At 39.7% G+C, this 14,377-nt stretch overlaps 1 protein-coding gene across 1 annotated transcript in view; it reads left to right on the forward strand.

The window, feature by feature from the left end:
• Nucleotides 1–14,377, forward strand: part of vps52 (VPS52 subunit of GARP complex) — a 22,390-nt gene continuing 8,013 nt past the window's right edge. Inside the window, exons 1-14 of the mRNA XM_074612398.1 lie at nucleotides 1–158; nucleotides 2,352–2,433; nucleotides 4,574–4,626; nucleotides 5,337–5,412; nucleotides 6,124–6,191; nucleotides 6,996–7,171; nucleotides 7,326–7,476; nucleotides 8,333–8,433; nucleotides 8,592–8,724; nucleotides 9,417–9,472; nucleotides 11,481–11,616; nucleotides 12,988–13,143; nucleotides 13,257–13,375; nucleotides 14,210–14,333. Of these exons, the coding sequence (XP_074468499.1) occupies nucleotides 66–158; nucleotides 2,352–2,433; nucleotides 4,574–4,626; nucleotides 5,337–5,412; nucleotides 6,124–6,191; nucleotides 6,996–7,171; nucleotides 7,326–7,476; nucleotides 8,333–8,433; nucleotides 8,592–8,724; nucleotides 9,417–9,472; nucleotides 11,481–11,616; nucleotides 12,988–13,143; nucleotides 13,257–13,375; nucleotides 14,210–14,333 (1,524 nt within the window). The 5' untranslated portion in view covers nucleotides 1–65. The remainder of the gene's footprint in view (nucleotides 159–2,351; nucleotides 2,434–4,573; nucleotides 4,627–5,336; nucleotides 5,413–6,123; nucleotides 6,192–6,995; nucleotides 7,172–7,325; nucleotides 7,477–8,332; nucleotides 8,434–8,591; nucleotides 8,725–9,416; nucleotides 9,473–11,480; nucleotides 11,617–12,987; nucleotides 13,144–13,256; nucleotides 13,376–14,209; nucleotides 14,334–14,377) is intronic.

The following is a 14,377-nucleotide window of genomic DNA, read 5'->3' on the forward strand; positions in this document are numbered from 1 at the left end:
TGACCGGAGGCGGAACCTTCCGTCGGTAGTTGTTTGTTTTTTAACGTTAGAGTAGATTGGCCGTCATGGCGGAGGTAGCTGCAGCAGCTGGAGCTGGTTTGGATGTAAACACAACTGGAAACCCGACAGAAGTCGCCATGGCGTATTTACAAGACGAGGTGACATTTGATTACTTCTATTTAGATCTACAGTCGAAGTTAAAACATGAAACACTCAACAGCTGATGAGCTTTTAGTTCCTACTTCCTGTTAGCATCAGAAGAGACACCAGTCTTTATCAATGAACTGTGACGTTTAACGTCAGATAACTGAAGTGTATCTGGTCAGATGAGCAGCCTGATGAATTAGTAAAGCTGTGACAGTAAACTCTCCACATTGTGTGTTTTGATTAGCTGTTTCCATGTAGATGAAGCTAATGTAGCTAGCTGTTAGCATCCTGTCAAAACACTGAGGAGCTCAACGACTTCCGGAACACATCCTGTGACGTCACTGGTGTCGAAGGCGATTAGTCGATTAGTCGAGATGAGATTGAAAATAACATGCTGCATATCATACAGTTATTTTTTGGAAAATTACACATTCATAACCGAGCCAGCTTCCCTGCTCTTTATTAATGAATTAAAACCATATAGCATCGTCGTACCCTCTTTAAAGGGACTGTTACTTCTTACATGTATAAATCTACCGGGTCGGTGTCCCATGCACGCTCGCGTGTTGCTACGCTGTTCAGACTCAGACTCCAACACAAACTACACCGAAGCACCAAAACCTCTTGGTTGTATCTAGTGAAGCCCGTCTGTTAAACAGTGTTGGCCGCGGTCGGAGGACGCGGAGGAGACCGTAGCTTTGGTCTCCAGGACCGGAGTCTCTGCTCCTCTGCTCCTCTGCCTGCCTTCACTCAGCTCGCTCCACCTCACGTGCATGAACGCACACTCCACACTGCAGAAGAGTTAGTAGCTCTGAGAATATCTAGTGAATGTACAGTGGACGTTTGTGCAGAAATAACTGCTGCAGCTCCTCCAGACCAACAGAGGTTTCCCGTGTCTTGTGAAGTGACGGGGCTCCGCAGAGAGAAACGTTATCGTCTCCGACCAAAACTCCGGCGTCTCCCCTGTTCCCTCCGGCCGCGGTCGGGAGGCTGAGGCAGGAAAAGCCAACACTAGGATCAGCATTGATTCATGGAGAGACCTTCGTCTGGTCAGCTAACATTACTGCCAAGCAGTGAAATATAGAGTGATATTGTGCTTTAGCTGACGTGTGTCGCCTCACTGTGTTGAGCGATGCTCCTTCATGTCTATGTAGAGCGAGCCCGAGCAACAGGACGCTGACTTACGTTGACTTAACGGTCACAGGTGTTGCTGTTAACAAGCAATTCTGATTCTTACAAACAGTCCCTTTAAAAACAGAAAAGCCATTAAGACCTTTAAGTTATTAAATTAATATATTATGATGCATATAACATAAACTCTGGCATTATGAAATTATATATAACTATTTTTGTTTTGTGTACTTTTTTTCTATTGTCTATGCATCTGCTTGTATCTCAGCAAATGAGCATGTGTTCATAAAAAAATTAAATAATAATTGATTAGTCGATTGATAGAAATTTGGCAATTTTATTAATTAATCATGAAATTATTCATAAAGCAAAAGCTCTGGGAACTAGTGATGGGCATTTTCCCTATTTAATGATACTTTATCGACTACACAATTCATTGAAGATTCATGCCCATAATCTTTAGGTGCAACTAGGGCGGCAAATTTCCAGGAATATTCAAGTTGGAAACTTTCCATGGGAATTAATGAGGATAAAATGGAAATATAGGAGTTATTTGCAGGCAGATGGAAACAAACCTTCCACATCAAAAGCAGACACAAATGTAAACCCTTCAAATATATAAAAAAAAAAAACAGTTTAGTTTAGAGTTGAGCATTTATTAAATGCGTTGACTCATTGAACTTTGTATTGAACAACAAAAACTCTCCAAAGATGATTTTCATCTCAGGCCTCCATATCCTCTCTGTGGACTTCCTCGATGTCTGACTCTGATTTTATGTGTATTTTTCCCTCTAAAGTAAATTCACCAAGGAGTTTTTTTTATTGCGTATCAAAGATCTGCAGTATCAAAGATCTGTGATACAGGAACATGAGATTACAAGCACTCTTGGATTGAACTTTCTCAGCAATAGCTTTGATCCAGAGTAACGCCGAGTATGTGATTGGATTTTGAATCGTTGGGAACCCTAAACCTCCTTTACTTACATGTGTTAAAGACAGACCCGCCACCTCGGACCCATTAGTTGTTTTAAATAATTATTTGTGTGTGATTATGTCTGTTTTTGTTTTTCCAGAACACCGATGGCGACATGGTGAACCTCAACCTGGGAGAACTGGACCTCACCACTGATGAGTTCATCTTGGATGAAGTGGACAGTAAGGCAGCATTTATCATTAATGTGTCTCGTATTGTGATCGGGACACAAAGGAGAACAACACAGATGAGTGATGGATTGTTGGCCTGACGCTATCAGTATTCATATTTTTTTAAACCGTATGATTGCAGTGTCTTTTAACTGTAACTTAAGAATCGTTGTAACTTTGCATTTGTTAAAGTCCCAGTGAAACGGAAGTTAAAGCGTCTGTACTGTGACGAATCTCACAGTGAAACAGAACATTTGAGCGATGTACTGTTACAAGAGAGATCTCAATCAAATCCTTCACATTTGATTGGACCGCTAAAAGTGGGCGGGCTTATAGTGTAGCGCGATACGTAGCTACTCTGGCTGGGCAAGAGGGAATGGGAATCACGGAGCACTCTGGGGCGTGCTGCCATCATTATCTGTCATCTGTCAATCGTTCATCATCGGAAATGTATAAAGTACGTGTGCTAGACAAATAAGATAAGATAAGATAAGATGAACCTTTATTAATCCCCGGAGAGAAATTCAGGTGTCAAAGCAGCAACATCAGCAAACAGAGTGAATCACAGGAGAGGTAAAGGTATACATACCAATATAAAATAAATGTAATGTTTAAATAATTATTTATAATATTTAATATTAAAATAATTAATAATAATTAAAATATTATTAAATAATTAATAATAATTAATATATAATTAATCATTAATAGTAATTAAAATATTTAATATTAAAATAAATTCAAAATATTTAATATTAAAATAAATTCAAAATATTTAATATTAAAATAAATGTAATATTTAAATACCCATATAAAGAGACAAAAGGGCCATATATTACAAAATTTAAGTTAGTTTATGATATCAATCATTACAAATCAGGAGGACATTGACAGCTACACAAAGATAAGTTAGCTAATGTTATGCCAACGGAATACTAACAAAACATCGGCTAATACCGCATAATTAATCTACCGCTATCTTACAAAATGAAACCCATAACGTTAGCCTACCTTTGTGTCTGACTGTATTCTATATATACTACATTTTGGCTTTTGAATCTTATTCACTGTGCATTGTTTTGTTATTATTTTATATATTGTTATTTTTTTATATTTGCAGTAAATAGTCTGCAGATGACACGCTTACCCTGTGACGTCACATTTCCATTCCCTATATGAGGATATATATATCATCAAAACAATATACATTTATTTACTATTACTATTATACTATATATTTATTCATTAATTACTAGAAAACATGCTCTATCGTGACATATATCATTATGGAGATATGAAATCATAGCATGATTTTGGTCATATTGCCCGGCCCTAGTAGCTACACAGATTGACTGATGGATGGATGTCATGATATTATTGTTTTTAATTGTGTGGTACTAGCTTTCGTAAGCACGCGTCTTATTTAGTTTTACAGGAAGAAAAGACGACTGGATTTTGATATAAAATACAAAGAAATCGATTTTTTTTGTAAAAACATGTTTGCATATATTGTTAAATAGGTTAAATAGGAGCACAATAAGCCCGGAGAGGTGATCTAAAAATGCACTTTTCATTTAATTTCGACTTCTGCATCCAGATCTTTTAAAACCTTCCTGTATGGAGGAAACTACAAGGTTTACCCAGTGATAAATCTACGAATGGTAACTTTAATAAAAATAACTTTTAGTCATATTTGCTCAAAGTGTCACTATATCCTGACAGTAGTTCATGAGATGTGTGAAAAGAATCCGGTTCCTCTGCCTCCTGCAGCTGTCAGTCACTGCTGGTGAAGCTCATTAACTCTGATTAAACTCATATTTGATCAGCGCGACCTAGTTTTACTATTTGATTTGAATATATGAGCGCTGATTGACAGCTGCTTTAGAAACTCCTTGGCTCTGACTGGCTGTTTTTCTTGGGGCGCGGTTGAATCTTGATGCCAATATATATATATAGGAGGATCAAAAGGAAGCAGAGCGACCTAATTTTATCACAGATTATCTGTGTCATGTACTACTATCAGGTATAGTGATATTTATTTAAGACTGTGTCTTTAAAGAGAAGCTGCAGCCTGGTACAGACCGTCTGTCGCCCAGAGCTTCGGTGGGATGTTTCATTTGTCACGAATGCTGTTCCTCTCTGTCTCCTGCAGTTCACATCCAGGCCAATCTGGAGGATGACCTCGTGAAGGAGGCGCTCAAAACGGTGAGAATATCACGTCGCTAATGTTTGACAGGCAGGATTTAACTGGGAGGTCTGAGAGAGCGATGGACGCAGATTGACTTTCTATAATTTATCTCCTGTCAGCTGTCATTATTATCTCGCTTGTTACCTTAAAAATAGGACTGTCGATCGAATATCAAATATCTAATTGTGATTAATCGCACATTTTTTATCTGTTCAAAATGTTCCTTAAAGGGAGATTTGTCAAGTATTTAATACCCTTATCAACATGGGAGTGGGTAAATATGCTGCTTTATGCAAATGTATGTATATATTTATTATTGGAAATCAATTAACAACACAAAACAATGACAGATATTGTCCAGAAACCCTCACAGGTACTGCATTTAGCATAAAACAACATGCTCAAATCATAACATGGCAAACTGCAGCCCAACAGGCAACAACAGCTGTCAGTCTGCATGTGATTATCATAAAGTGGGCGTGTCTATAAAGGGGAGACTCGTGGGTAACCATAGAATCCATTTACATTCACACATCTGGAGGTCAGAGGTCAAGGGACCCCTTTGAAGATGGCCATGCCATTGACAGCCCTATTAAAAACACAGTAAGTCCAGTATTTGTGAGATTGAGTGAGAGAAAAAACACAGCCGATACTAAGCATGTCGTCTCAGTACAGTGTGTTTATTGTAAATGTGATGACGGTGGTCTTTCCTCCTCTCTGTGTTCAGGGCGTTGACCTTCGGCAGTACTCCAAACAGGTGGAGTCGGACCTGCAGAGGATCGAACAGGCCTCCATCAAAGACTGTATCCTTCATGACGTCACAATGTTATAACACACCAGAGAGACTTACAGCAACTCTTTATTTAGGTTTGACCTATTACCTGCTATTTCCTAGGGTCTTACAACCTTTTAATAACAATCTGTTTTTTTACTTTAATGTCTCTTTAAGGTGGCCAAATATATACTTTGCATCAACCTTGTTATTGTTTATCTGCAGGTTTTAGTTTTTTGCTTAAATGCATCTGTCTCCTCAACGGTTACGGCCCGTTTATATTAAAGTTTGATTGAGAGAAACTGATTTATTTTCAGCTTAAATGGAAGATTGGTATCAGTCCAGTGTTTTTCAGCATTTGCCTCAAAGTCCAGACTTTTATTTTCTCTTTTTTTAGTATGTCTTCTAATACAAAAGTCCAGAATCCAGAAGGAATAGAATAAAAACCACTGCATCGTTTCTTTAAATTCATTCAACTATGTGGGGGAAATGTTTTGTACCTGCAAATCCCAACACTTACAAATGCTGATATTTATCAGCTGATATATTAAGGTGTGTAAAATACAGGATGTTGATGTGATGTTGGTTCATTCCTACTTGTGAGCACACATTCAGCTTTTCTCATAACTTCTTATCATTTAGGTTTTTGTTTTTATTGCAGACATTATCTAAAGGAGGAGATTATCTTTGGGAGGAGATTGAACGTCCATAGTTTTGTTTTCCTTGACTGTTCATCTGTCAGACATCAAGGAGAGTCAGAACATCGCTCTTCTGCACAACCAGATCACCGCCTGTGACTCCATACTGGAGGTAAGATCCTGATCCCGCAGTCCGCCGCATGACGAAGTCAGCGTGAGTCAGTAGGAGACGTAAAGAGTTCAGGACAGATAGATGATTGTGGACGTCAGTGTTTTATTTTGCTCAGTCTGAAAACATTTACCTGCTCAGATAACGGACCAATCAGTGAACGTTTAGATGATGATGTAACTCCCCAAACCTGTCACCAGATCTTAAAACTAGATGTTTTGGATATAAATCAAGAACAGCTCCACAACTACCAGATCTATATGTATGATCTTGGTCTCTATGGATATAAAAGACCTCAGAGAATTCATCCCCAGTGTCAGTAACACTGTGACTGTTCCTATGCCTGAGTAAATTGTGATGAACCAAAGGACAAATTTACATTTTTAACCTCGCCTAAAATGTGTTCTAGATTAGACAGTGGATAACACCATTATAGCGATGATGCCATGCACAGAGATGCCACTACAAAGGTTTTAGTGAGGATAGGACCAGGTGGGTTTTCTACCTCTTGAAAGGGAATCTGGCTCTAAACTACTCGTGATATCCACTACAGGAGGCTATGTGCACACAATGGATCCTTTGGCCATGACATTTACCCTGTGCATCATCACATTCTGTATAAAATCAATGAAAAAACAACTAAATTGTGTAATTTTGACTCCAAATGGAGTCGTTTTATTATAATAATGAATGATCACAGCATTTTATGAGGTTTTTAAAGGCAGCATTTTAACACGGTAAAAGAGATTAAACATCCAGAAGGAAATGTTTAGATAATGTTTCAACTGGATGGTTGTTTCCTGTCAGCGTATGGAGGGCATGCTGAGCGGCTTCCAGAGCGACCTGTCCTCCATCAGCAGTGAGATCCAGACGCTGCAGCAGCAGTCGGTCAGCATGAACGTCCGGCTGAAGAACAGGCAGGCGGTACGCAGCCACCTCAGCCAGCTGGTGGACGAGCTGGTGGTGCCCGGAGCCATGATCTCGTAAGTAGTGACGGAGAGAGAGAGAGAGAGAGAGAGAGCGGTGGCTCCACACAGCTGTTTAGTTAACTGTATCGTAGGAGTGTGAACGAGTTGGTCTGATGTTGGTCTGATGTTGGTCTGATGTTGGTCTGATGTTGGTCTGATGTCGACGCAGCACCATCCTGGACAGTCCCGTGACGGAGCAGGAGTTTCTGGAGCAGCTCCACGAGCTCAACAACAAGATCAACTTCGCCAAAGAGCTGAGCTTCAGAGAGACGCTGGCCTGCTCCGACATCCAGGACATCGTGGACCGCCTCAAACTCAAGGTTAGTGAAGACATGCCCACTTTATGATAATCACATGTAGTTTTTCGAATGCAGTATTAATGTGTTATTTTTCGCCTATTCTAAAATGGTGTATATGAATATTTCTGCATACTGGGGTCCATTAACATTCTTGATTTACTCTTATGGATCCAATGAGCCCAACTGTATTCATGTGTGATGATGTTAGTTCCCATAGGAGCCATTTCATTGTAGTGAGACCAGTTTTTGAAACTTGACCTCACTGTATAAAATGACCTGTGGTGACCTCTAGGATAATCACAGCCTCATGAAACTTTATGACCACAAACTACAGACCTAGAGCATTCAGAGGATGGATGGTTTTCCTAGCTATAGATTGACAATAAGGGGGGTGCTGAGCAGTTTACACAACACAAGTGCCCGCCATCCAATTGCCGAAAAATGCAATTCTTGCAGAAGATTTTTGATCCCAAATCACAGCATGGCTTTTTCTAATGTGTTCCTCAAGGTCTTGGTGTCTTAATGTGGTAATTTGGAGGGATTATTAATCATTTTATTAATTCTCCAGTGGTAAAAAATGGTTACATTTAGCACCAAATCTGTGTAAAACATGGTATCAACCCAAAAATTGCTGCAACAATAACTAGAACAACTTGACACACAGTGCTGAGCTGCATCTCAAATGAATCTTCAGGTTCCCAGCTTTCAGATGATGTACACCACTTCTATGCGACATATACTGTTGAGCTGCTATCTCCCTCTAAAGACCCCCCGTACCCCCCTAAAAGAGACTAAAACAGGTGTATTGTGGCTCTCAGAGGTTTAAATTACTTTCTTGCTGGCGTGAAACTGTATGAATATTTCTTCCTCTCTTCAGGCGGTGTCAAAGATCCGAGAGTTCATTCTTCAGAAGATCTACTCCTTCAGGAAGCCGATGACCAACTACCAGATCCCACAGAACAGCCTGCTGAAGTACAGGTGAGCTCAGCTGCTCCTCTCAGCGGCTCTCAGACTATGAATACATCAGCTCCTCTTCTTTCTTCTTCATAGTATATAAAAGATAACTGGTGCTCAGAAAGCTACAGACATTAAAACGTCCTCGTCGTGACTCGGTGCTTTGGTTGTTCTCGCTGTAGATTCTTCTATCAGTTCCTGTTGGCCAACGAGAGAACGGTTGCGAAGGAGATCCGAGACGAGTACGTGGACACGATGAGCAAGATTTACTACAGTTACTTCAAGTCGTACAGCGGCAGGCTGCTCAAAGTGCAGGTCAGTGGATTCACAGGTGAACTGACTGCAGCTGTGAGTGCTGATGCTGAAGGAGAGCTGCATTTCTATCACAGCACCTCCCTGAGCGCTACAGACGTGTTTCAGGCTTCATCCACACTCATACGTTTTCGTTTTAAAACGTTCTTCTTCCAGACGAGCATTTTAGGGTCGCTTCAGAATGAATCTCCGTCCATACTACCACGCCTGAAAACGCACATCACATGATCATTCACGTACACTGGCCATGCCGGTGTTAACAGGAAGCAGCGCTGGACACAGGAATTGATGTAAGGCACTCGAATAATAGCTTTCCTCCTGCACATGTAGGCAGTAGCAGCATTTTAAGATGTAGAATTTCACTGCACAACAGCTGCTTCACATGATGGGGCGTGGCGAATCAGGGGAAGGACACGTCAAGACCCAATCAAGAAGAGAACGTGGGCGTCTGCGCCATCGTTTTCAAAGGTCTTCGTTTCTGTCTGCCCAGACTGAAACGCAAACCCGGAGTTTTAAAACTAAAACGGGGTCAGCAGAGCTTTCTAACTTCTCCGTTTTAGGGGCTCGAAAACGAAGGAGTAGTGTGGACACTAGACATAAACGTAGCATGAGTTATGCATTTTAAAACGTATTAGTGTGGATGAAGCCTCAGTGTTTCTCTCCGTTGACATGATGTTTCTCTGTCCTGTCTGCAGTACGAGGAGGTGGCAGACAAAGATGACCTGATGGGAGTAGAAGACACAGCCAAGAAAGATATCCTTTAAACTAAACTGAGTGTGTGTTGAGATAGGTGTTTGGTCCCAGCTCTACTAGTCAGTGTATTACCTGCAGTAGATGGAGTACCAGCACGGGAGCAAAGTAAAGTTCTGCTGTGGACGGGGGGGCCGCAGCAAAACGAGTTTTAGACATCTAATAAATCAGTTTAAGTCTACACTATATTTAGAAATATTTTTACTGCTTTACATTGACGTCAGAAAGCCCTTTGTGGAACACATTCATTCTGAATGGGCGTAGTGCGTCCTTGGCTGTGGCTGCAGGGCGTGAAGTGGCCCCGCGGTGTTTTTGGAGAAAGGCAACGTGACGCCAAACTGCGGTGGTCAATCACATAACTGGCGATCCAGAACGGTACATCCCGGCCACGAGGGAACAAAAGACGTTAATAGTCTCAGATAATAGGTCATTAAAGTGACTCTCCCTCATCACACCTTAGACACGGTATTTATGATGAGAACATTTCTATAAAATAATAATATAATAAAATAAAACTATTATATTTCTTGATGTGATCTTTATTTTTGTTTTTTTAATATTGGTCAAGATCCAGGTTGTAGCATTGTGAATTCAATTATTTTAATTTTAGTGCATATAGGGCAGCATATTAATAAAAAGATAGATAAATATAACATTTTCAGATTAACATCATTAGATATTAGATAAAAAGTCAGCAGTAGATGTCACATAGAAAGCTGTGAACCTGGAGAATAATTAGAGATGCAGCTCAGCACTGTGTGTCACGTTGTTATTATTAGTTATTGTTGCAGCAATTTCTTGGGTTGATACCATTTGTTACACAGATTTGGTGCTAAATTTAACCATTTTTTACCACTCGCGAACTGATAAAAATGATCAATAATCCCTCCAAAATACCACTTTAAGACGTCAAGACCTTGAGGAACAACATAGAAAAAGCCATGAGATTTCTGCAAGACGCTCTTGGATTTGAAAAGAGATGTTCTGGCCGTGCAATCTGAGAGTAGAGCGACCTCTAGAGGAAGAATGTGTTGACTCTTTAGTGAATATCAAAATGACTCGGCAGGATTTCAGGCTGGAACCACATTTTTTTTACATAAATTGTTTTATTCTCTCCAAACAAACCAAAACATAGAATAATTCCTGATTGAGTGATCACCATCATTTCATGTGCGTGAACAGGGTTTCTTGTAAATGTATAAACGGAAGTTTTGAGCGGGCAAAGTGCTAGAACACAAGAACAGAAATAACTCGTGGCTCCTCTCCAAGTCACAGTTAATTAAAGTAATTGCATGGAATTAGGTGAAAAGACATGCCTCAGATGTTTGTGCGTATGTAGGTGTAACTGTTTCATGTGAACGCTCTCGTTGTTAGACGGGCGTGCCGCTGTCACACTCGCATACCGTACACACAGATCCGCTCGTTAACGACTCCTCAGGCGTCATGCGGAACGCCAACGCCCTGCTATCAAAACTGAAAGTCAAGTCGAGTGAGTTTTATTTGTATCACCCCGACAAAACAAATTTGCCTCGAGGGGGCTTTTCGATCTGTACAGGGACGACACCCTCTGTTCTTTATCACCCTCGCTCCAGATAAAAACAAAACAAACAAACCCCCTTTAACAGGTAAAAATGAAAGAAATCTCAGGAAGAGCAAAAGAAGAGGTTTAGTTAAGATTCTTTCTGCAGCGTTCTGAACCGTTTCTAATGCTTTGTGTTGTTATGCTGCTGCCTCTCTCGACAGTGACACACGGCTGTCAATAGGACTCTCCTGGTTAAATAATGCATGAATAAAAAATTTTAAAAAGTGCGAGAACGCGGCAGGTCTGACAACAAAACGTTACAATAATCCTGTCTGGATGATACAAAAGGCGTGAAATAGGATCTCTGCATCAGCCATAACAAAACACCTGATTCTGGCTTTACTGTATGTTGCCTAGGGTTACGTGATCAAAGTGGTGTCTGTGTTCGTTTTTATACGACGCGTTGAGCTCCTTGACTTCCCGCTGCAGGTTTCTTCTCCAAACCGTCTCTGAAGAGCAGGAACACCATCTTCACGGTGGGCCAGAGGGGGGCCATACTGAGTCCTGTTGAGCTGGAGGGGCCGATCCTGGTTCCACATACAGCCCAGAGAGGAGACAGCAGGGTGAGACGTCACTAAAACACAACAACACGGTACATGTGCACCCGTTCTGCTTAGTAGGGAGTTTGTTAGGTGCACTTTAAAGGCCCCAAACTGTCCGAAGGTCCTTGGGGGAGCGTCCGTCGCTTGTCCCACATCGTCGGCTCTTGTCCGCCCGCATTGGAAGTTTTTCCGCCGATTGAGCATGTTGAATATACAGCTCTCCAACCATGTGTTTTGTATGTATTTGTAGTTACATACGTCTTGTGAGACATTATACCTGGCCCTAACAAGAACAAACTAAAACTAAATATGTACAAATTAAAACTAAACCTTTCTTAAAACGGAAACCAGAAAACTAAAATAAAAAAAAACTAATTTAAAATTCAAAACTATTATAATCTTGAGCTGAACATCCCGGCCCCGAGGGAACAAAAGACGTTAATAGTCTCAGATAATGGGCCATTAAAGTGACTCTCCCTCCTCACACCTTAGACACGGTATTTATAATGAGAACATTTCTATAAGATAATAATACTATAAAATAAAAAATAAAAAAGAATTGAAAATTCAAAACTATTATATTTCTTGATGTGATTTTGTTTTTTAATATTAGTCAAGATCCAGGTTGTAGCATTGTGAATTAAATTATTTAAATTTTAGTGCATATAGGGCAGCATATTAATAAAAACCTAGATAAATATAACATTTTCAGATTAACATCATTAGATATTAGATAAAAAGTCAGCAGTAGATGTCACATAGAAAGCTGTGAACCTGGAGATTAATTAGAGATGCAGCTCAGCTCTGTGTGTCACGTTGTTCTAGTTATTGTTGCAGCAATTTCTCGGGTTGATACCATTTGTTACACAGATTTGGAGCTAAATTTAACCATTTTTTACCACTCGAGAACTGATAAAAAATTATCAATAATCCCTCCAAAATACCACGTTAAGACGTCAAGACCTCGAGGAACACCATAAAAAAAAACCATGCTGTGATTTGGGATCAAAAACTTTTGACATTTTGGAGATTTCTGCAAGAATTGCATTTTCACTTTAGCTTGAAAACGACCTCTGAAAGACAGAATAGTGGCCGGGCCCATAGACAAGCCGTGAGATATTTAAGAGGTTAACATTGGTGGATTTGAAAAGAGAAGTTCTGGCCGTGCAGTCTGAGAGTACACCGACCTGTAGAGGAAGAATGTGTTGACTCTTTAGTGAATGTCATATGATGAAGCGAGATTCATCACTCATCGACATGTACTGAGGTGGAAGCTGTTGATCAACACTGACATCTTGTGGCATCTTGTGAGAGATTTATTATGGAAGGTTTTCTAAATGAGACTAATCACTGCAGGAGATAATGTCAACAGTATATATTTCTCTCCTCCAGTATCCCTATGAGACGTTGTTTCGCAGCCAGCACTACGCTCTGCTGGACAACGGCTGCAGGGAGTACCTCTTCCTCTCCGACTTCTTCATGGTGACAGGAAACTCTGCCCTCGACCTCTTCAACAGCATCATGGGGAAAACTCTCAGCATGTTCCTGGTACGAACAACGCACCACCCTTCTGTCTTGTTCAGGTGTTTTTAATTCTATATTTGAGACAACGTGGCGTCGTATCGTATCCTTCAGTACTGTTGTCTGCTCCGTCCCTGCAGAAGAGCATGGCCACGTACGTGTCCGACTGCTATGACAGCATCGCCGTCTTCCTCTGCATCCACATCATCCTCCGGTTCAGAGCCATCACCGTCAAGAGGACCATCCCTGCTCTCGACAAGTCAGTGTCCTGTTAATGATCTTGTTAATTTCAACAGAAAAGAAAAAAGAAAGTTACATATACTGTACCTGTCGTTGGCGAAAAGCTACAAGAAGGAAATAATACATCAGATTTATATAGCACTTCTCAAAGTTCTCAAAGATGCTTGACATACTGTCAAACAATACGCTTCTGTTTAATTTTCCCTTTTATTTATTTATGTATTTATTTTTCAAATTGTTTTATTTTTATTTTATTTTTTTATTATTTATTTGTTATTTATTCATTTATTTTTTCATCTATTTTTTATTTATTTGTTTTTGCATTTACTTTTATTTATTATGTCACATTTTATCAATTAATTAATTAATGGCTACGTTTATTTTTTTAATATTATTTTGTTACATTTAATTATCTATGTATTAATAACCTTATTTATTTACTCTTCTGTTTCATTTTCCCTTTTATTTATTTATGTATTTATTTTTCTAATTCTTTTAATTTATTTATTTATTGTAGCATATATTGTTATTTATTCATTTATTTTTTCATCTATTTTTTTATTTATTTGTTTTTGCATTTACTTCTATTTATTATGTCACATTTCATAAATTAATTAATGGCTACATCTATTTTTAATATTATTTTTGCTATATTTAATGACATATTTATTTGTTTATTTTTGTTTGGAGCCTTTAAATCAGTGCGTTCTTTCACTGGATAACAGATCTATGTAGCTCTATCTTCAGCTCTCTTCTTATAGTTTTTAAAGACCTGGAGAACAGTGATGAAGACAGTGATGAAGACAGTGATGAAGACACTGACGTGTCCTCACCTGTGTGTGTTGTGTTTCAGGTACTGGGAGGCGGTGTTGGAGCTGCTGTGGCCGAGGTTTGAAATGATTCTAGAGATGAACATCCACAGCATCAGAAACACAGACCCTCAGAAACTGGGAGTACTGGACAGCAGACCACACTATGTAGGTCTACACCCACACACACACACACACACACACACACACAC

Source organism: Sebastes fasciatus, chromosome 17 (genome assembly GCF_043250625.1).
Source record: "Sebastes fasciatus isolate fSebFas1 chromosome 17, fSebFas1.pri, whole genome shotgun sequence".
Lineage (NCBI taxonomy): Eukaryota > Metazoa > Chordata > Actinopteri > Perciformes > Sebastidae > Sebastes > Sebastes fasciatus.